The 21,801-nt window shown below is 36.8% G+C and overlaps 3 protein-coding genes across 3 annotated transcripts; all 3 read left to right on the top strand.

Moving 5' to 3' along the window:
• Positions 1-291: 291 nt before the first annotated feature.
• Positions 292-9,101, top strand: LOC110164485 (acidic mammalian chitinase-like). The gene is made up of 12 exons (XM_020929520.2): positions 292-461; positions 530-570; positions 708-737; positions 926-1,130; positions 1,789-1,845; positions 1,925-2,090; positions 2,797-2,921; positions 3,363-3,486; positions 4,138-4,320; positions 5,087-5,203; positions 7,047-7,179; positions 8,121-9,101. Exons 2-12 carry the CDS (start codon positions 552-554, stop codon positions 8,483-8,485), a joined length of 1,524 nt encoding a protein of 507 aa, XP_020785179.2. The 5' UTR covers positions 292-461; positions 530-551; the 3' UTR covers positions 8,486-9,101.
• On the top strand, positions 9,094-13,798 carry LOC129412278 (acidic mammalian chitinase-like). The gene is made up of 11 exons (XM_055165558.1): positions 9,094-9,171; positions 9,255-9,281; positions 10,123-10,327; positions 10,392-10,448; positions 10,513-10,678; positions 11,212-11,336; positions 11,630-11,753; positions 11,988-12,170; positions 12,382-12,498; positions 12,584-12,716; positions 13,218-13,798. The coding sequence occupies exons 1-11, from the start codon at positions 9,147-9,149 to the stop codon at positions 13,475-13,477; spliced, it is 1,422 nt and encodes a 473-aa protein (XP_055021533.1). The 5' UTR covers positions 9,094-9,146; the 3' UTR covers positions 13,478-13,798.
• A 2,610-nt stretch (positions 13,799-16,408) lies between these two features.
• On the top strand, positions 16,409-21,721 carry LOC129407163 (acidic mammalian chitinase-like). The gene is made up of 12 exons (XM_020929588.2): positions 16,409-16,460; positions 17,677-17,705; positions 18,007-18,033; positions 18,106-18,310; positions 18,386-18,442; positions 18,547-18,712; positions 18,804-18,910; positions 19,016-19,133; positions 19,213-19,401; positions 19,985-20,101; positions 20,185-20,314; positions 21,274-21,721. The coding sequence occupies exons 2-12, from the start codon at positions 17,681-17,683 to the stop codon at positions 21,510-21,512; spliced, it is 1,380 nt and encodes a 459-aa protein (XP_020785247.2). The 5' UTR covers positions 16,409-16,460; positions 17,677-17,680; the 3' UTR covers positions 21,513-21,721.
• The last annotated feature ends 80 nt before the right edge of the window (positions 21,722-21,801 follow it).

The raw sequence follows: 21,801 nt of genomic DNA, 5'->3' as shown, positions 1-21,801 counted from the left end.
GATAAGAAGTTACATCATCATTTGATCATCGCACAATGGCAAAAGGACACCTTATCTTCATGCCATTTAGCTATGAAAGACCCCTATTCAAATTAGCATAAATATCTAACTTAAAATTGTGCATGTTTTTATGATGAAGTGTTAATTATTATTTTCCTTTTATAATTTTATAATGAAACTGGAATGTCACATAACTTGAAGTTTCTTTAGTTCCCCTTTAAAGAAATGACCCATAGAAAACCAGAAGTAAAGCATCTTCCTCCTTGCCCACAATAATGCCATATAGTTATGTTTATCAGTAAATACACATAGTTACATGGGTTAATATATGAACAAGCCTCCATATAAGTTACTGTGGCATTTCCCTTAAGCTTGAGTTACACTTTGTCCTGATCTTATCACATATATATAGTGCAGGCATTTCACCTGTCTCTTTGGACAACTCCCTGGCACAGACACCTGTGAGTATTCTTATCTTAATATGTTTAGAATATCTTCATGCTAACCTGTATCTCTATTATTATTTGAGGCCAATCCAAGAAGGACACAACATGGCAAGGCTAATAACTGGTAAATACATATTAAATTAATTCAGGTTATTATTATTATTTATTTATTTATTTTGCATTTATCATTTTTTTATATATATATTTTTTTATTTATTTAAGTAATTTATGAATCTCATCAAATGCTTTTGTGTTTTCTAGGACTAGTTCTTCTGGTCTGCCTTCAGTATGGTAACCACTAAACTCTGTCAAATTATTATACAGAGAGAAATTATTAGAGCAGCCTTACAACAGTACATTTAAAATTAATACAATAGGTATTAGGTACCTTTCTAGAAGCTCAATGTGACCTTACAACAAATAAAGGCATAGATCTAAATAAATAAAAATTGAATAATGTCTTTTTTCTCCTTTCAAAGCCTCTTGTTCCAAACTTGTGTGCTACTTCACCAACTGGTCCCAGTACCGACCTGCAAATGGCAAATTTACCCCTGAAAACGTGGACCCAAATCTGTGCACACATTTGATCTACGCCTTCGCCATCATCAGCCCATCCAACGAGCTGTCTCCCTACGAATGGAACGATGATGTCCTCTACGAGCAGTTCAATGGCCTCAAAAATGAGTGAGTCCAAAATGAAAAATGTTTATCAAACCTTACCTTACAGGACCACTAATGTGATGTGAACTTGAGAAAGAGATTGTGTGTTAACAATATCCATACTATTAACTATTAATCTCCATTTCTGAGATACTACATCTTGTGGTATAGTTGTATAATCACCAAAAGTACCGGCTCCTGGATGCAGGCAGTCAAAATGAGTACTATCTGTAGGTTTACTGGGAGCTCCCTTTGAGAAACTACGTCTCTGTGGGGAAGACCCTGAGCATGCTAAGACTGCTCAGACTGTTGTACCCACAACCCAGTCTAGGATAAAGTAGATGGTTGGACAGAGCTCAGTTGTCACAAGCCAGATTAATAATTGTCAAAACTTTGTCGAGGTCCCAGACACCCCTTTGGCTCCACATTTTCAAACAATGTAATTTATATTCTATTGCAGTTTCATGAACTATTGCCTTTTTGTTCTAAAAAAAAAAAAAAAAAAAAAAAAAGGATTTCATATTTTAAATTTAAATCACTATGAATTTCTCTGTATCATTTGTGCTGTGGACAGAGACAGTGGTGCGATGATTCATGATTTATGTAAGGAATAATAGATGGTCTTAACAGTATGCCTGATTGTTGTATACACTTATGCTAACTGGAATTTTAATCCTTACAGAAACCCGCAGTTGAAAACTCTGTTGGCTGTTGGTGGCTGGAACTTTGGGACAACACAGTAAGATCTACACTGTCTCTTTTACATTAAACCAGTTTCTATGAACTGTCAAGAACTTATGTCAACTTCATGTCTGCAGGTTTACGATCATGGTTTCATCCCCAGCCAACCGGCAGAGGTTTATCCAGTCTGCCATCAGGTTTTTGAGAACGCACGGTTTTGATGGATTGGACTTGGACTGGGAGTATCCAGGATCTCGGGGCAGTCCTCCTGAAGACAAACAAAGGTTCACCATACTCTGCCAGGTCTGGAAAGCTGTTCATTCACAATCTAAAAGGAGTCATTTACATGGAATAGTCAGATGTAGTTGAAATGTAAGGAAAGGTTTACCCTATTATTTTAGCTTGGTATATTTACCTACAGTATATGTACTTCCACACAGTATGGTATTAAACTTGTATTGGTTCAAATACAAGCCTTTTATTGCTTAAAAAAAGTACTTGGCCTTGTGGCGTTATCTGCTTGTCTCCATGGAGATAGATAAGTTTTATGCCATACAGTGGAACATTCTTGGAAATGCAATAACATGTGCAAAGACAGCAAGGTGGCAAACTAGAAAAGCTATACAGAGCACCTTTAATTGAGTATAATTTTTTTTATTTATTACACCTGCTAAAAGAGTGCTAAAAGCTAAATCTGACAGAGTAAGAAGATATGGAAGATCAAGTTTCTGTACTTAAGTTGTATTTATACAAAATACTTTTTATATATTTATATATTTATTTATAGTGAATAGTGCAATTACTTCTTTGACTGGTTTAAAGTGAGTACTTATGTTTCATCCTAATCATAATTGTATTAGGGTAGTAAGAGAGGCTGTAGGCATTTTATCTTCTCAAATTGTATTTCTCAGATTCTGCTTGTTAACTGTAAATACATGGTTACATTTCTTATTTACTTTTTTTTTTGTTTTTATTTCTTGGCATTAATTGGTGTATTGTTTATATGTAGGAATTGCTGGCTGCCTTTAAACAGGAAGCTGCTGAGACAAGCCGACCAAGACTCCTCTTGACAGCTGCAGTGGCTGCTGGGAAAGCAACCATTGACAATGGATATGAGATCGCCCAAGTGGCAAAGTGAGTTCCTGCAGATGGTGCTGTCTGTGTAAATGCCGATAATACAAAAACATCTACTTGAGACTAAATGAGAATTTAGAATTCAGTTAATCTTGTTTTAATAGTTTGGATTCATTTAGATTTATTTAGTGTGGACAGTTTTAGTTTTAGTTTTAGTTTTGGAATGGGTATTTTGATTGGCTTCACATTTGTTTCTCTAATTTGAAAACAACAAAAATTGTCCACTGAGTAACACATTTTTTCTTATATTTTCAACCAAATACATGGACCTTGAACAGATAATTTTGCTTAAAAAATTTAACGTATTGTTTGTTATTTACTATTGATTAATTGTAAACAAATATCCAGACACCTTAAGTTCATCTAATTTAGTGAGGAAGATAGATATTCACTTTGTGCAGTGTGGACTTGTGCAATGTCTCTATACACTTTATTTTTCAGGCTGTGTGACTTTTTGAATGTCATGACCTATGATTTTCATGGTGCATGGGACCCATTCACTGGACACAACAGCCCACTGTTTAGGAGCTCTTTTGATAAAGACGATAACATCTACTACAATGTGGTGAGTAGAATTCTCTCTTCAGGAGAGGTCTGTCTCTGTTTGGTTTGCTGTTAAGTATTTTGAATAGCCTGTAATAGTCTGTAATAGTCTGTAAACACACTGGTCTTTTTTTCATTCTCTTAACAGTAAACACTTTTCTCTTTGAGTATTAAAGGTCCACTATATAGCTTTTCTGGTGGAAGGTCTGCAACTTGCTTCATGTAAATGGTGTAGCTTTGCTTGGAATATGCCACAGTATGGCTTTACACTCGTCTATATAGAGTGCCTATATTCAATTACTGTTTTCATTGCCCGATATTCCTGGAAAAACATGTAGTATTGCTAACTTATCACATGATCTGCTTGTCTCCAAGAAAATAAACAAGTTTAATGTGGAGCATTCCGGGCAAAAGAAAAACATCTCCATAGAGACAAGCATAGGACGGACCTTCCAGCAGAAATGTCACACACTGCACGCACCTGTTGTGAAATGGGAGTATGGAATTTACTTTGAATGTAGAATTACAATGTAGAATATATTTTAAGGGTAATAATAGATATATAAATTGTCCCTTCATTTTTGTGCTGAGGGCATTGTTTTGCCCTATGAATAATAAGGCAGTTGTATGAAAGTTAACCTAAGAATAAAAGTGTATATCTTTCATTGAACAGGATTTTGCCATGAGATACTGGAGGGACCAAGGTGCCCCTGTAGACAAGCTCCTGGTCGGGATGGCCACCTATGGGCGCACATTTCGCACAGTGACATCCTCTCACAGTGTGGGGGCTCCAGCTAATGGACCAGCCCCTGCAGGGACCTACACCAGAGAGGCTGGCTTCTGGGCTTACTATGAGGTCAGTACCTCCAACGCACACTGCAAAACAGGAGTATATAAACTGATTTAAAGTGCACCTGACAGCTCATGCCTGATTGATATGTGTGGCACTCTGAGGGGAGTGCTACACATTTATCAGGCTGAAGTACATCTGTCGGCATCAACCATAATTGTTTTGGTTTGCTTGGGCATTTTGCTGCTCTGTTACTGGTCTACACACTAAACCAGGAGCAGGAACATCTCAAGATGAATTCTCATGTGTTTGTGAACTTACAGATATTGCAAGATGATATATTGCTCTGTAAGGTTAGATTTAAACTGTCAGAAAATGTCTTTCTTGTGAGTAAATTGCATTTTGGAAGGGATTTTTGGTGTTGATGGCATATGTAGAGGTATTCTGTTTTAGAATTCACAGCTACTTCCTGTATTTTTCTACTTTTCTTTTTTTTTCTTCAACTTTTTTTCCCACAAACTGACACATAACTGGCATATATTTTTTTAATATGAACAACATCGAGAAATATATTGGAACAATTCAAATAATATAATATATATATAATAATAATTCAGTAAGGCTGCTCCACTGATTATATTCTGATTTATGCCTGGTTTACTCTGGTTCTAGTCCCTGTCTAGTTCAAGTTTAGTCCCAGATCAGTCCCCCTGTGGTGTTTGTGCAAGTGTGAACACAGCCTACTGATGAAATAATGATTCATATGCTGACTCAATTCAAGCTATTTTAAGTCATTTTAAGTCAAGTCATTTGGTCCCCTACTTTTCCACAGATTTGCCTTTTTCTCAGAGGGGGTCAGCTTAATTGGATTGATGAGCAGAAAGTGCCTTATGCAATTCAAGGCAGTGACTGGGTTGGATTTGACAACAGGCAAAGCTTAGAAATCAAGGTAAGCACAGTCATTCACACATTTTTCTACTATTTACTAATAATGAAGGAGCAGGGAAATACATAGGGACCCTTCTCTAGTTTTTTGGCTGGGTCCTTTGCAGTCTATTGATTGAGGAAAGCCATCCAGACATAGGGAGAACATGCAAACTTTACACAAAACAATCCCTAATGGACTGCAAATTGAACCAAAGACCTCATTGTTTTAAGGATACTGTGGTAATTACTGCAGAATCACATTTCTAAAACTGGAAATATTTTTTGATAAAACAATACCTCATGTTTGACACAAGATGGCAACATAATATCCTCCATGCTTTACTGAAGGAAAATGTGTGTATATTTAAAGTGTGTTTGAGCCCACTTAAAGGTTGTATAGAGGATTTTCCAAGGAACGAGAAATCCAGCGACTGTTTGTCCTTTTTCAAATGTTGCGCATGCGTGAAACCACCCCCCCTCCCCTACAGCTCCTACGTAGAAACACCTCCTCCTGCCTCCTCCTTACGCCAGAAACAGGTTTGTTTACAGCCGGTGCGCTGCACATGACTTGTAAACAACTAACTACAGTGTTGGTTAGGCAAGGCGGAGAAGTGAGGAGCGGGGGGAGCGGGTGTGCGGACATTTCGTTCGCGGACGAGAAGTGAGGAGCAGGGAGAAGAGCGGAGCAGGGAGAGAGGAGAGAGGAGAGAGGAGAGGGGAGCGGTGCGCGGAGATTTCGTGCCCGGAGAAGTGAGGAGCAGGGGGAAGAGCGGATCGGGCAGCGGGGACAGGAGCAGGAAAGGGGTGCAGAGAAGGTTGCGCGGAGATTCAGTGCGAATGAACTAGCTACAACACGCAGCAGCAAGCGGACTCTTTCTTTGCCTTGAAAATTACGTTTTCAGACATAGGATATCGCTTTCGTGTCCTGAAAAACGTTTGTCTAGCTCTTGGAAATAAAGTACGTTTTCATAATAAGCAGAAGTTTCCTGTCCAGGAGTAATTTGGCGACCAGTGCGTCAGTCTTTAGACTCTGCGTCTGCTTCAGTTGCGCCATCGCTGGAATGAATCTTCAAGAATCACCTTAGTTTGGCTTTGCTGCTTTTCCCCTTGTCTTCTTCTTTCAGTGACCTCAAAAACGGACTTTCTTTTGCGGCTAACTGCTCCTGGATTCTTGTCGCCATTGCAACAAAACTTTGTGCGAACTGCGAGGAAGATATAGGTAAAAAAAAGCCGCTAAGAACTGTTGCGTTGGTGGAGTAAACAGCGTCTGTGCGTCTTGCGTCTGTGGACTGTGTGACAGGCGTACGTAAACCACGTACCGGCGGCGCGCAGGCAAGTCAGTTACGCTAGAAACGTAGGGACATTGATTGACAGCCTGTCAGCTAACAGATAACGAGGCAGTGTCGTTATCTATTGGCAAATGTTTAGCCCCACCACGTCCAGAGTTGATGAATTTTTATTCTCTTTTTTTTGGTCATCATAATTACAAGGCTACTGCACCTCTATAATGCTATTATTGACAATTTGAAACAAAAAAAAAAATCCTCCATACAACCTTTAATAATGATACTGTTCATAATCATGCTTTAGTCTTAGACTAGCAATTCACTATTCGTTCACTTACCACTGACCCACAGTGCTGCCCTAAAATTGATTAAGTAATTTACATGATAAAGATTATTAAGTTCACATTACATTTCAATTTCTGACACAGTACAAGGTCTAGTACTTAAAATGGTTAACAGTTATAGGTCATAGTAATAGCAGTACTATTTATACTTAATTACTTTGTATGATTTGAGCACTTTTATTTCTATATTAAATTTGTTTTGGATTATGACTCCTCTTGTACACTTGGCTTGTAGGTAGATTACTTGAAGAGGAACCATTTTGGAGGAGCGTTTATTTGGGCTTTAGACCTTGATGACTTCTCCGGACAATTCTGTAGTCAAGGGAACTATCCACTCATAAATCACGTGCGCTCTCTTCTGGGAACAGGTACATTACAATTACAATTATGGGCCTATTTTTATATTAGAATGACCCACAAGGAAATGCACAAGAGTCCATTAATTAACTTTCTTTAGGCTATAAAGGGCACATCAAAATTGTCATTTGTTGCCAACCAATTAAAAATCAATATTGAATAATGGTCATAAATCTGCAGAAATGAAGAAAAAAAATTGAGAGAAATCTTCCAAAGCAGTGCAAGGTCATATTGCATCATATTGTAATACATTTTATGTCAACGCTATCTTATATCTGAATGTGAGCAAAAAGACATTTTATGGATTGCAAAAATATTTGCATTATCAACGTAATTTGCAATGTTTCCCATAGGTTTGTACCACAGACTGTATAAAAGAAGTGGACTAAGAGATTATGACGTCACCCATAGCGTTCAGTGCCACTCAAATGACGCTCGCGATGCTATTGGTTACAGGATAATAGAATAGGATGTTTTTGATGGACAAAATAGCAGAAAAAAAAAAATCAGGATCATGTGTTGCAGGTTAATAGGAACATTTTAAGGCCAAAATGACAAGGCTCAGTGCAGTAGTTACAGAGAGACGGGCGACAAGATGCTAATGTAAGTCCTTTAGAGCCAGAGTCAGAAGGAGCCTGAAGAGCCTCCTGGAGCACTTCCTATTTGGCAGGCGGTGGCTATAGCGCACTAGTTATGTCCACTCATATATACAGTCTATGGTTTATACTGAGACTACATTGAATTTAATTAATACATTGTGGCGAGTGTAAATGAATGGGAACTTTAGTTTTAGGACCAAATTGGACATTGAAGTGGGTTGGACAACAATTCAACAAATCTGTTAATGAGAAACACTGGATTTTATTATTATTATTATTGTTGTTGTTGTTGTTGTTGTTGTTTTTTCTCCCACCTTAAGAATGGAAACTGTAATTGATTTTTGTCTTTACAGATAGACCCATTACAACTCCTGAGCCTACCTTTGTCCCTACTCACACTGCTACTCCCAACCCCACTGAAAACCCCACTTCCAACCCCACTGAAAACCCCACTTCCGTCCCCACTGAAAACCCCACTGAAAACCCCACTTCTGTCCCCACTGTCAACCCCACTCTCAACCCCACTACTGTTGCCATGACAACAACCACACCTGTGTCCGTGACTGATTTCTGCGCTGGAAAGGGAGATGGATTGTATGCAAACAATAAGAACAAAAATACTTTCTATCACTGTTCAAATGGGTTTACATACCTGAAGAATTGCCCTGCCAGTCTGGTTTTCAATGACAAGTGCAAGTGTTGTGATTGGCCTCATTAAATATTAAACATGTGTTTGATTTCTGTTGAAACCTTTCAGTTGATATCAATAGCATTCTCTGAGGGAGGGGGTGTGAAGCTAAATGGAGGTACTGCTCTGTCTGAAGTTCTGTTACTCAAATTAGACTTTAATCTGGGCTTTCTTTTAACACAATCTGACTTTAGAGAACTGATTTAACTGGAACTAACTGTGCTGTGACAAATTCTCAAGACACCAAGCTAGTTAACATTAGCCAACAATTAGTCACAATCAACTTTTTTGGTTGAAAATTAAATACATAAATACTCTCATATTGATCACATCACAGGTTCCAGAAAGTGTATTGTTTAAATTAATTTAGTATTTTTCCTTGGGTTTTTAGACAATCAAAAGACGTGTGTGCGCGCATCGTATTATCGTGGTAACTGCTGAACATTCTTCCATAGACATGCATGCTGCCCCCCTCAGCATGATGCTTATAGTCTGTGTAATGTCACTGCAAAGTATCAATAAATATGCATAGAACTGCAGATTACAGTGGGTAAAGTATGTTTTGTGGTCTGTTTTGAAGAAGCAAATAGTCTAATGTCCTGTTTACATTTGGCTTCTAGTTAATGGTTTGCAAAGTATGTTTACAAGTTAACATTTGTCTGCATGGAAATCACATACAGGGACAGGCACAATGAGGAAACTACTTATAATTACAGGTATGTGTGTAGGTCTATGTAATTTTATTTTACCATTATATTTTTGGTTTAATGTGGCTAAGACACAATCCTATATTTTACAGTTCTCTCTCTTGTTTGCACCAGTTTGGGTGAGTTTAAAGCTGCATGTCATCAGCTGCACGGCAATAAATAAATAAATATGCAATAAATGAAATGTTAAAATGGCTTGAATTCACAATATCTTTGGAGTATTCAGTCCAGTTTATTTGACGTGTTTCAAGATATTTCTAACTGGTTTCAATACATATTTACTTTGAGGTGCTATATGCTAAAAATGCTAAAAAACATAAATAAAAAAAATCCGAAAGGTACACTATGTGACTTTTACAAAAATACTCTGTAAATAATTAGATATATAATACAAATGTACCTAAATCTTTGCTGTTATTATAATTCCAAATCACTTTGAAGGTGCACTATTTAACTTTTTGGGTGGAGGATCTGCCACCTTATTAGTTTGCCCAAAATATTCCACAGTATGGCATTAAATCTAGCTGGCATTCACTCAGTTGCAGGTGTTTTTGTTGCTGATAAATACACTGAATAATATGCTTTTTTATTGTGAGTGCAGTTGCTTCTGCACAAATTTGACCTCTAATTTGGCTGGTTGTGAACAGTTGATAGTTAGGGTCAGTTAAATACAATCAATCAATGAATCTGTCCAGGGACTACAGGTGGAAATTAGCACTGATGGTACAACCTGGTACAATGCATCTCTCCTGCTAAGGTTAATGTAAAAATTGTGTGCTGTCCCTCTCTCAAATAAATAAATAAATAAAATCTCCATATTGATAGACTAGTTTAATGCCATACTGTAGAACATTACTGGCAAAACCACAATCAAGCAAAATTTGCAGACCATCTACCAGAAAAGTTGGATAGTGCCCTTTTAACTAATTTTCTGTGTAAACATGTTTTCCCTTCTCCAAGTCTCAGCCACTCGACTGGTGTGCTATTACACAAACTGGTCTCAGTACAGGCCTGAGACTGGCAGGTTTGTACCAACCAATGTAGATCCAAACTTATGTACCCACTTGATCTACGCATTCGCTGCCATCAACGAAGCAAATGAACTAGTCACAGTGGAGTGGAACGACATTGATATGTACAAGCTATTCAATGGACTAAAGCAGAGGTCAGTTTCACAATATCATATGAAAAACATAATAAACAAAATAATAAAGTTAATGTTTTTAAAGAAGTCAAAATCTTAAGACATTATTGGCAATTGGAGGTTGGAATTTCGGATCAACAAGGTAAGAAAAATCTTCTATAAGTCTTCTATAAAATGTTTTTAAATATTGATGAAATGGTGTCCAGATTCACTGCGATGGTTTCAACACAAGCCAACAGAAATACTTTCATCCAGTCTTCCATTAAGTTTCTGAGGGATAACGGTTTTGACGGCCTGGATTTGGACTGGGAATATCCTGGAGCAAGGGGGAGTCCTGCGGAAGACAAGCAGAGGTTCACTCTCCTGTGTAAGGTAAGGAGAGTGGGAATGCTGTATTCGTTAGTGGTCACTTTCATGTTGTATACTGTGATTGACATCATTTCAGATGGAGAGCAGGGGCTTGTACAGCCATAAGGGAGATTTACACCTTTTGAAAGAAATATTCAAACTAATAAATGATCCACAAACGTATCATTACTTATCCAGGATTGGCCCCACAAGTTGTCATATCAATATTGTGATTAAGTTAGTGAGTTAATGACTGAATTGGGACTACTCTCTAGAGCCACCTTGAACTTTGTGCTAGTTTTTGTTTGACATGGGCAGGTCCAATAATTAACTATAAACGCGATCTGACTCTTAAACAGCACATTCCACCATAGAATTTTGACTTGCCCCCCAGCTCAATAAATAAGGATTCTAGACATTTGTAAAGTCTAAACACAACCTATTATTATAAACACTGTTCTGTTTTATAATATCTGAGAACATAATCATAAGAAATAGAACTTAGAAGCACCAAAAAAGGCACATCTGATTTGTAACTGTAAGCTAATTTTGTACAGGAACTTCGTGGAGCTTATGAAGCGGAGGCAGTAGCCACCGGCCAATCCAGATTGCTGCTGTCTGCTGCTGTGTCTGCTGGAAAAGCCACTATTGATGCTGGTTATGAAATAGCTGAAATTGCAAAGTAAGTTGTTTTAAATATTTACAAAATATTACAAGAAGTGCTCTGAAACCTTCATTTTATAAATCTATATCTCCAAATCTACTGGACCTCATCCAGGACCAAACAAAGCTAACCAAATTCAGTAACATTGTGATGATTCTGTATTCATGGGTTTCAGATTCTTGTTTGTGGACTTTTCACCTTTCAAACCATAGAATATTTTGTTTGGAATTGTTAATTGCTATGGCAACAATGTACATGTTTCATCATCCTTCAGAAAGCCATGGATTAATGTTGTGTTTATATGTGATCAGATACCTGGACTTCATAAATGTGATGACGTATGATTTCCATGGCACCTGGGAGACGGTCACTGGACATAACAGCCCTTTGTACAAGAGCTCCCAAGACACAGGGGACAAGGTCTATTTAAATACAGTAAGTAACTAAAAGGCAATGCACTCAAACTGTTCAAAGCTTTGCACTCGGCACTACAGTGGGAATGGCTGCTTTAAATAATATCAATGTAAGGCGGTTTGCATGCATGACTTTTCCTCTCAAATGTCCTTGTATCTTTCAGAATAAAATCTATGACTTTACTCGCCTAAGATCTACTATTTCAGTGTTGTCATATTTCCAGGCATTTTGTTATTAAAATGTCTTTATTTGCAGGACTTTGCTATGACTTACTGGCGAGACCAAGGCACTCCAGTTGAGAAGTTGAATATGGGTTTTGCCACATATGGACGCTCCTTTCGTTTGGCCTCTCAGTCCAGCCAACTGGGAGCTCCAACCAATGGTCCTGGGAGTCCTGGCAAATACACCAGGGAGGCTGGGTTTTGGTCTTATTATGAGGTCATTTTGTATTTCCCTCTCTTTTTTTTCTTTCTTTCTTTTTTTTTTTCTTGAGATAATGGTGGAATGGCAGGGGTCACATTGTACTGTTATAACAATGTTTTACTTTCTCCTATACCCACATTGGTAGTTATACAAAGAAGGTCAAATTAGAGTGAAATATATTGTATAACATTACCTTTTTGAATACATGAATCCTATCTTGTTACAGATTTGTCCTTTTCTACAAGGAGCCACTGTTGAGATGATTCAGGACCAAAAAGTTCCCTATGCCACAAAAAAAAATGAGTGGGTTGGATATGATAATATAATCAGTTTTCAAACCAAAGTAGGTTTTTATTAAATTATTTGTCCAATACTGTTAATAGGTGGCAAAATATTCCATGCTATTTTCACTCTTCGTCTTTATCCAGGTTCAGTATTTGAAAGAGAAAGCCTTTGGTGGGGCCTTTGTTTGGTCTTTAGATTTGGATGATTTCTCCGGTCAGTTCTGCGGAGAGGGAAACTATGCCCTCACCAGCAACCTCCGCTCTCTCTTAATGTCAGGTAGGACAATTTCAACATATATATATATTTTTTAACACATTTTGCTTCATTGTGACTCTTTGAGCCCTTTTGCATTGCTATTTCATGTACTATAAATAAGTATAATATTTTATAAGGGAATTAAAGGTGCCGTACCCGATTTTTCATGCATATTTACTTGTACAATTAGATGTACTTTTTTGAATATTGGTGTTTAAATGTGATAATGTCATACTCAGGACAGGTGACATTGTTTTTCTATTAATTAAATGGTACTCTCATAAGAAATATCCAGAACACAAATTCACATAATTGGTGTGGATCATTTCTATTAATTATCACTAACTCATTGTATTACAAATATGCATTTTAACAATATAAATTTTATCTGTCCCATCTGTATTAAATAATTTAATTTAAATATTATTGGCCTTTAGTATGTTGTGACCTTTAGTATGTTGTGATGTCTTCCAGCAATAATACCAACAATACTAAACACAACACTTCTTTTTCCTCCCCCAGGAACAACAAACCTTGGCCCAACTCCACCTACACCAGGAAAAACCCTTACCTCTGCCAGACCTCCAGTCAGACTTACCTTCGCGCCGCCCACTGGGAGAGAGGACAATTTCTGTGCCAACAAAAACAATGGGCTGTACTCTAAACATGATGCCCCAGAATCTTTCTACAACTGTGCCCATGGAAGAACACATATCCAAAACTGTCCAGCTACTTTAATATTTAAGGACAGCTGCAAGTGCTGTGATTATAGACCGTTATAATCAGAAACATATTACGAAACACTTAATGAATTAAAGTATTAAAACAATGTACCAAATATGTCATGTTTTAAAAGTTAAAAAGTAAAAAAAAAAAAAAGACAGAGAGAATGTATGGGAAGTAATAGAGACAACTAAAGACAGAATTATAGTTCTGTGTTGACTCAACGCACACTGTCGCCCTAGCCTTGTGTCCGTCATTTTTGATTTATGAATCTGCGTCGAGGTCTATGTTCCATGAAGTAATTCACCACCACAACACTTGGAGGCTAGGATTTAAAAATGGCGTTTGTGTTTACAAAATTAAGCGGAAGTTCCGGAAATGTATTTGGAGCGGTGATAGAGAGGACCAATCACAGACCTTGCGTCTGCGTTGCTTTCCCTAGCAGTTTGTGTCATTTGTTAACATGTAGTTAGAACATTTTGGAGGTGCACGTCTGCAGAGAGGATTCACAACAACGTCGTGACACAGACACTTTGACGCACGGCTATCAATTGGGCTTAAGGGTACATTACACTAGTCCTGGTTTGAGCTGATGAAGACATGGTTTGGACCAGTTCAAGTCTTAGTCTAGTCAAGGTCCAGTTTCAGGTTTAGTCCTAGTTTAGTTTTGATATGGTGAAGATGCACTAACTGGTCATTTTGCCCTGTTTATCTTACAGCAGTAGCCTAATCATATATCTTGTTATGTATGCTTTTTAAATTGTCTTCTCCTCATTATTATCATTGTTATTTGTTATCATAATGTGTTTTACAAAACAATCCCACATGTCCTTCCACCCAACCACCGTACTCCCACAACTATAACAAATAACTAGAACCTACATTTTTTTAAAGCCTAAAATAAATGATTATAATACATACATATAACAACAACTCATGAAACAGTTTGTTGGGTAAAAGAAGTTCTAAAAGATAATGATAAACCTAAAATATTATTTTTGGGAAGACCAGAGAGCAGGACATTACTGTAGTCTTGACTAGTGAAAAAGCATGCATCGGTGTCTCTGTGTTGGCCTGAGAAAGAATGCGAAGCACTCTGACTATGTTCTTAGGTGATAAAAACATATTTTAGTGATGTTCTTAATGTGTGGGATAAAGTCAGCTCAGAGTCAAAAACAGTTTTTAACTTGTGGTGATGGATTAAAAGACATTGCTTGTAGTTTGGGTAACATTTCTCTCTCTGGGCCTCAGGGCCAATGACAAAAAAATTTCTCATCAGAGATCAAGGGCAAATGCTTTGTTTAATGTATTTCGCTAATAAAAATACCAACAGACTACACCAGAGGAGATGGTTCTGAAAAGTTGATTAGAAAAGTTATGCTTATTGTCCAGTATCCAGCTGATCCATAAACCCATGAACAGAAGCTTAGTCCATTCTTTAAAGGTGCATTGTGTATCTTTTCTGGTGGATTGTCCATCAAATGCTTTTCTTCATGTTATTGCTTTGTCAGAAATGTTTCACAGTATGGCATTTAACGTTTCTATCACCACATAGAACAAACCAGTCCAAGTTCCTGGACAGATCTCTGGAGAGGCGACCCCACTCAAAGTCAGAATGCTTGTTTAATGTCATACTGTGAAATGTGAACCATTCTAAGCAGAGCAATAACATATCCATAGAGTCAAACAGGTGACAGACTCCTAACTAAAAATTTACATGGTGCACCTTTGAAGCTTACTTCTCGGACATTTCAAGCTCAACTTCTGCTTACGATCCAAGACCGCTTTATGGAACCAAAACAGCAACAAAGGGCTTTACAGTTAACAACTTGCCTGGAACATCCCTCTACAAAATGATGACAACTTCATGGTGTTAAAAAAGTAATACAGCATTGTTTAAGAACCAAACCAACAATGACGTATATAAAAAAAACTAAGTGAGGTTTAAAGTAATTACAAGCATCTACATTACAAGTTCAGATGGCATCTTAAAGGCACTGGGTAACTGTATTATTACGCTATTGTACAGTCAGTCTAGTGTGATCTGACGTCCTTATGGTTTAATCATGTATTAATTAGTCAGGTTTGGCAACAAGCTGCACGCCTTTCATTTTCCAAAAGAATGTCTAATTACATGAGTTCTGGTCAGGCCCTTGACACACACCCTAAACTGGATTATAGCGGGTGTGGTGGCTTTATACTTCAATCATGCTGTATTGAATTCAAGCACCAAGGGAAGTTGACCACAGACAAGGAAAAAAATAAATAAACTTAAAAATACTTACTAAAAAGTGATACACAGCGTATGTTTAGATAGCCTTAAAGGTGTTTAGATTGACTTAAAGGTGAACTGTGAACTATGTAACTTTTCTTGTGCGTGTGTGTGTTAAAACTATATTGTGCACTTTTTAGTAATAAAATAAAATTGGTAATGTGTAGTGAAACAGGCACACCTAAATACAAAATAATGACTCCAGTCAAGCTATTAGGAACATTTTTCTACCCAATTAACCGTAAGGATTTTAGCCAAATCATTCATGCTGTTAACTAACTCATATTAACTTTACAAATAGAAAATGTAATTAACATTGGTCACAGTTCAACATTTTTTAATAAATAAAAAGGAGAAGAAGCACAATGAATAGGGATAAATATGAGTAAAATAAGTACGAAATGTAACTACCAAGAAGAGAACAACAGTCCTGCCCATACATACTACACAATACAACACAACCAATAAACTGATGATTTTCAGAGGCGTTAGTCATCGTCAGTCATTTGTTCCTTTCAAATCCTGTTCAATTAGTACTAGTATTAGTCATCACTTGCTTTGTGTCGTTTCCTTTAATGGATTATTGAGTCTAAGATTTTTTGTGACAAGATTGTGTCACTCACTGTTGCACTGTACCACCTAGGATAATTGCTCTGCCCCACCATTATTAAAAGAATCAATTACGTGTCCCTATGTCCCACACCTTAAACATTATAAAAAGGTAAACAGGTGAGGTTAGCCTCATTTTGTTAGTGGAGCTACAATCTGCGGTAAGTATATATGACCTCATTCATTTGATAGAAATTAAATGAGTTAAATGGCTAAATCTATGTATGTTGTTGCATTAGACTTTTGTATTGACTGAGGGCTTCTGTGAAACATAATTTTATTTTAAAATGCCCATATCACATGTTTTTCTGATCTATAGTTATAATGTTGTTTCCTCATCACAAATATACTTGGTGTTGGGTTTGGTTTCATTCACACATGTTTAATACACAAACCCTTTGTATTTAGGCTATAGAGTTCTCTCAAACTGAAAACACTATTTCATGTCATGTTATGATGTTATTTGGTTAAAGTGCTCCACTGTGTTCTTAAACTCCATACACCTTCACTACAATCATTTGGATGAGTTCACCCCTTGAAATTGCTGATCTCTACTGAACTAAAGGTAATAGGTGGCTGTTAACTTGAAAACTACCCCTACATGATATCATAATGTGGAACAGAGCATTTTGAGCACTGGGCATGTAAACAAACTAATAATAAAGGATTACCCAAACATGTGTGAACGAAAACACAATTCTACGTATATTTTTGAGGAGATAGCAACATTGTAAATTGGGTTAAAGCTCACAAGAGTGTAATATACAGTAGGTAATATATATTGTGTAATATAGGAAGTTTAATATATGCATACAAACTGTGTGAGGTAGTCATCAACAGATCCAGGCCATTGTACAGAAAATAGCTCATTAATGGATGACTGATTAGCTAATTCAAAATAAAAAAAAGTAATTAAGGACTAACAGGAGAGAATGCATTCTTTTCTGTCCTTTTTTATAAGACTGAATGACAATTGCTGGGTTAGATTTTGTTGTTGGTTGTGAGCGCATTTTGCTTTGTTATATTTTTATATATATATATATATATATATATATATATATATATATATATATAATATATATATATTTATTTATATTTGTAAAGTAGAGGCTGATTTCATAGTTAATTTATCATTATGACAGTACACATTGTGGTATTAACAGTTTATGTCTGAATAAACTTCTAATAAAGGGCTTTCTTCTCAATTTTCCTAGAATTTTAAATATAGCTCTAGAATTTAACTGGTCAGTTTCGAGAATCGGATCAAGAATCGGTGGAACAGTTTTTCAAGTATTAATTTGAATGTACTAAAGTGTGACTAAACAATTAATTAGAAGAATTAATAATAAATGTTTTTCTGCTTTTTTGTCCACACAGCACAATGCACGGAATACTTCTTACCACAGGTACGCAGTCATACTGGCAATTATTCTTCTTTCTGTGTAAATATTTTGGGGTAACAGTGCCATAGTGAGAACAGGGAGTTGATGGTTCAAGTCTGGACTAAGTGCATACTATCCTTGTGTCTCTGGACAAAACACATGACCATCGTGTGTGAGTGAGGAGTGAATCAAATGCAAGAAATTTGGGTGTCCTAACACATACAGATGCTATATAGGTCAAATGCATTGTTTTATTATAAAATACAGTAATCAATCCTATGCTTTACAAGCTCTGGAATTCACTTTCAAATTTAATCTCTTTAAGGTCTGTGCCTGTTTATGGCTACCATGGGTAAGATTGTTTGGTCAGTCATCATTATTGTACATTATCATGTTTTAGATTTTAACATTATTATTTTCTCAGCCTCCTCCAACAATAGGCTGGTGTGTTACTACGACAGAAAGAGTTCTCTCAGACCCTCCATTGGCCGGTTCACCCCAGCTAACTTTGACCCGAAACTTTGCACTCACATCATTATGTCTCATGCGATCATTAACCAACACAAACTTGAACCTGCTGCAACCTCGGATACCGCCCTCTATGTAGAAGTGAACAATCTTAAAACCGGGTTAGTGCACAAACAAACTTCTCAGATTTATCAACATATCTAGTTTAAATCTGACATTGTTCTTTGTTTTTACAGAAATTCAAACCTTAAAACTCTGCTGGCTGTAGGTGGCCCAGGCTACAGCAGTCAAACGTAAGGATCTTACAGCTCTGGGTTATTGTTAAAATTGTTATATTTAACATGAAAAAGATCATAAAAACAACTAAAAATATCCATGTTCTACCTTTACTTAACAGGTTTTCTTCCATGGTGGCATCAGCCAACTCCAGGCAAACATTTATCAATTCAGCCAAGACACTTCTTAAAGACTATGGGTTTGATGGGATCAATGTGGATTGGCGTTATCCTGGAAGTGCAGATTCCCAGCCACAGGACAAGAACAGATTTATAAGTCTTTGTCAGGTTAGACAATGCTTTTCTATAAAGCAGTGTAATTCATTACACCATTTATTGATTGGATGTTTTTCCAACTTATCTTTTCTGAATGGTTTAGGAACTCAAAACTGCTTTTGCTAGCGATTCTTTGATCGTCTCTGCCAGTGTGTCTGCAGTAAAAACAATGATTGACAGCAGTTATCCCGACCCTGTTTCTTTAGCCAAGTAGGAGCATCACTTTATATTTTAAAACATTTATTAGGATATCTTTTTACTTCAAACAATCTACTATCTCTTTTTAAATTTTATTTATTTATTTATTTTTTATAGTTCACTGGATTTCATCAATGTTTTGACGTTCGAACTCCACAGTCCAACAGAAACGGTCACAGCACATCACAGTCCTTTGGGTGCATTATCCACAAATCTTACTGACACTCTGACCACGGCAAGTACAATGTTAAAGATGATGTGTAACCTTTATCATTATTCATTCATTTATTGATTTATTTGTAATGCACTTACAGGCATATGCCATGAACTACTGGAGGTCTAAAGGGGTGCCAGCAGATAAACTAAACATGGGATTCGCTGCTTTTGGAGTTGCCTTTAGGCTGGCTAATCCCAACAACAATGGAGTGGGTGCAGCTACCAGCACTAATGCTCCAGAAGAGGGGTGCTATGGCAGTGTACCGGGCATTTGGTCGTATTATGAAGTAAGTTTACTTTTTTTTGTTCTCAATGAAAATATGAAGTAATGTAATAGACAATTGGAATAAGAGCAGACTTAATACACTTTTACAAGGGACTGAGAAAGATGATTATTTTGCTCCCTAAATCAACAACATGAAAAGAAAAGCCTACAGTTAAAGTGATAGTATGTAACCTTCTGGAGGTGAAATGTCAACTTCCATGGACATAGAAGGTTAAAATCATACTTCTCCATTCTCCATGAAGATAGAGACTTTTTGTGTCACAAACAACATCTCCATGGAAACAACTGAGTGAAGGCCCTCCTTCAGACCAAATAAGAGTCTAATTTGTGGAGATGTAAGTCTGCTGCAATAAAAACAACCATAATGAAAAGTATATTTTTGGGTAAAAAATTTTGTACTCTGGTTTTAATGTTTCGCATTTGGGTATTGAAAATGACTCTAAGCTGCCATCTCTCTGACGCAAAGATATCCCATCAGTATTATTTCTTATGTAAATTGTTTAAGAGTAAGTTGAAATAATTAGGTTAATTGTGTGAGGTAAAAAAAAAATAAAAATAAAAAATGTTCTCATTTTTCTTTTCAGAATTGCATCTACAGGCAGGGTGGTACTGAGCATTGGATTCAGGAGCAGAGCGTTCCTTATGCAGTCACTCAAGGGCATTGGGTTGGATATGACAACACTTCTAGTATTGATGCTAAGGTATGTTTCTATTATAATGTTGTGAATGCAGTGTATGTTTACTAATATTGTCTACATCACTGGCACTTGTAATCTCTTTTCAGACTTCACACATCATCACTAACGGCTATGGGGGAGCAGTTGTGTGGTCTGTGGACCTGGATGACTACACGGGACAGTTCTGCGGGGAAGGCACTTTCCCTTTCATAAAATACCTGCAAAGCAAACTGCCTGGTAAATAGTTACTGCAGTTAACTAATCTAGATTGCATTCACAATAAACTTGGCAGTGCATAGAGGACTAAAGGGGAGACTTAGGGTGGAGGAGGGGTGAGTAAGACAGGATGAAGGGTCTGGAGGACTGAAAAAGAGAGTGAGGAGATGACTAAGGAGGACTGAGGGGGAGAGTGAGAGGAAGGAGGGGCTTCAAATTCTGAACCTCCAGGTGCGTGTCTCCCATGGTATCCCATGATATGATGTCATAGGCCTATTAAAAAACATGACAAAGTTTGCCCATAGCTGGCAGCACTCACTCGATTTTTGAATATTTTATACCACAAATCTGTAATTAATAACCTTGTTTGTACTAAAATGGAAAAATGGAAAAGGTACAGTAAAGCATTTTTATTGCCCGCCAGCCAGAAAGTAACACTGGTGTTAGCATGTTAGTTGAGCAAAACTCTGCTCTAACCTCGTAAAGTTGTGAAACAACCTTAAAAAGTCATCACAGTGAATAATTTGGATGCTTGGAATGCACTAGAAAAGTTAGACAAAACCACGTAATATACTGTTTGTTTTGAATGTAATATAAAAATGTAAATGTAAAATGAATATAACATAAACCTCATCAAAAACATGCCTAAAACACTTTTAAATGTTATCCATGGATGTTTGAGTAATCTAGCAATCTCTCCCAGTCACTATTCAAACCCCCCTTAAAGTTAATTAGTTACAATTCTGTCCAAACAAACAGCAAACTACAGCTTCACATAAATGCATGCTGTAATAGAGCTCTGAAAGAGGAGTGGCAAAAATGAATGAAATTTATTACTTGTTTAATACATTATTTTTGGAGAATATAGTCTTTTCAAAATAATAAAAGCTAACATGGTGATCGAAATATGTTATGTAGTAGCAGTTGATACCTCATAGAAGTGTAATAACCCCTCTTTAACGTACACATTTTTCTTCTAGCTACCACTACCACCACCACTACTACTGCCCCCACCACCACCACTACCACCACCACCTCCTCCAATGGTGGTGGTGGAGGAGGAAATGTCTGCAATGGAAAAACCGGGCACCACCCCAACCCAGAGGACAATACCACCTATTATAACTGTGATCACGGCACTGGCACTCTACAAAAATGTCCTGCAGGTTTGATTTTTTGTGACTCATGCAAATGCTGTAACCATCCATTCGCCTGTTGAAAATGTACTGGTGATATTTAAACAACAACTGGATGTCCTGTAAGACTTAAATGGGTTGTGATTGTTCTCAAGGTTTTTAATGTATTGATTATAAGTTATAATATCATAATTTCAACTTCTATATCCAATCACAAAATGTTTTCAAATTATATCAGTGCAATATATATTTTACTAAGTTGAAAATTTAATAAAATTACACTAAATCACAATGTTGTGTCCTACGTTATTAGACAAAAAAATATATATAACACCGACTATTTAAAATTTATTAGAATACTAATAATGCAAG

The sequence above is a fragment of the Boleophthalmus pectinirostris genome, unplaced genomic scaffold, assembly GCF_026225935.1.
Source record: "Boleophthalmus pectinirostris isolate CB_2022bp ecotype Guang Dong unplaced genomic scaffold, ASM2622593v1 HiC_scaffold_8, whole genome shotgun sequence".
In the NCBI taxonomy this organism is placed as follows: domain Eukaryota; kingdom Metazoa; phylum Chordata; class Actinopteri; order Gobiiformes; family Gobiidae; genus Boleophthalmus; species Boleophthalmus pectinirostris.
This window is presented reverse-complemented; position numbering and strand designations above follow the sequence as displayed.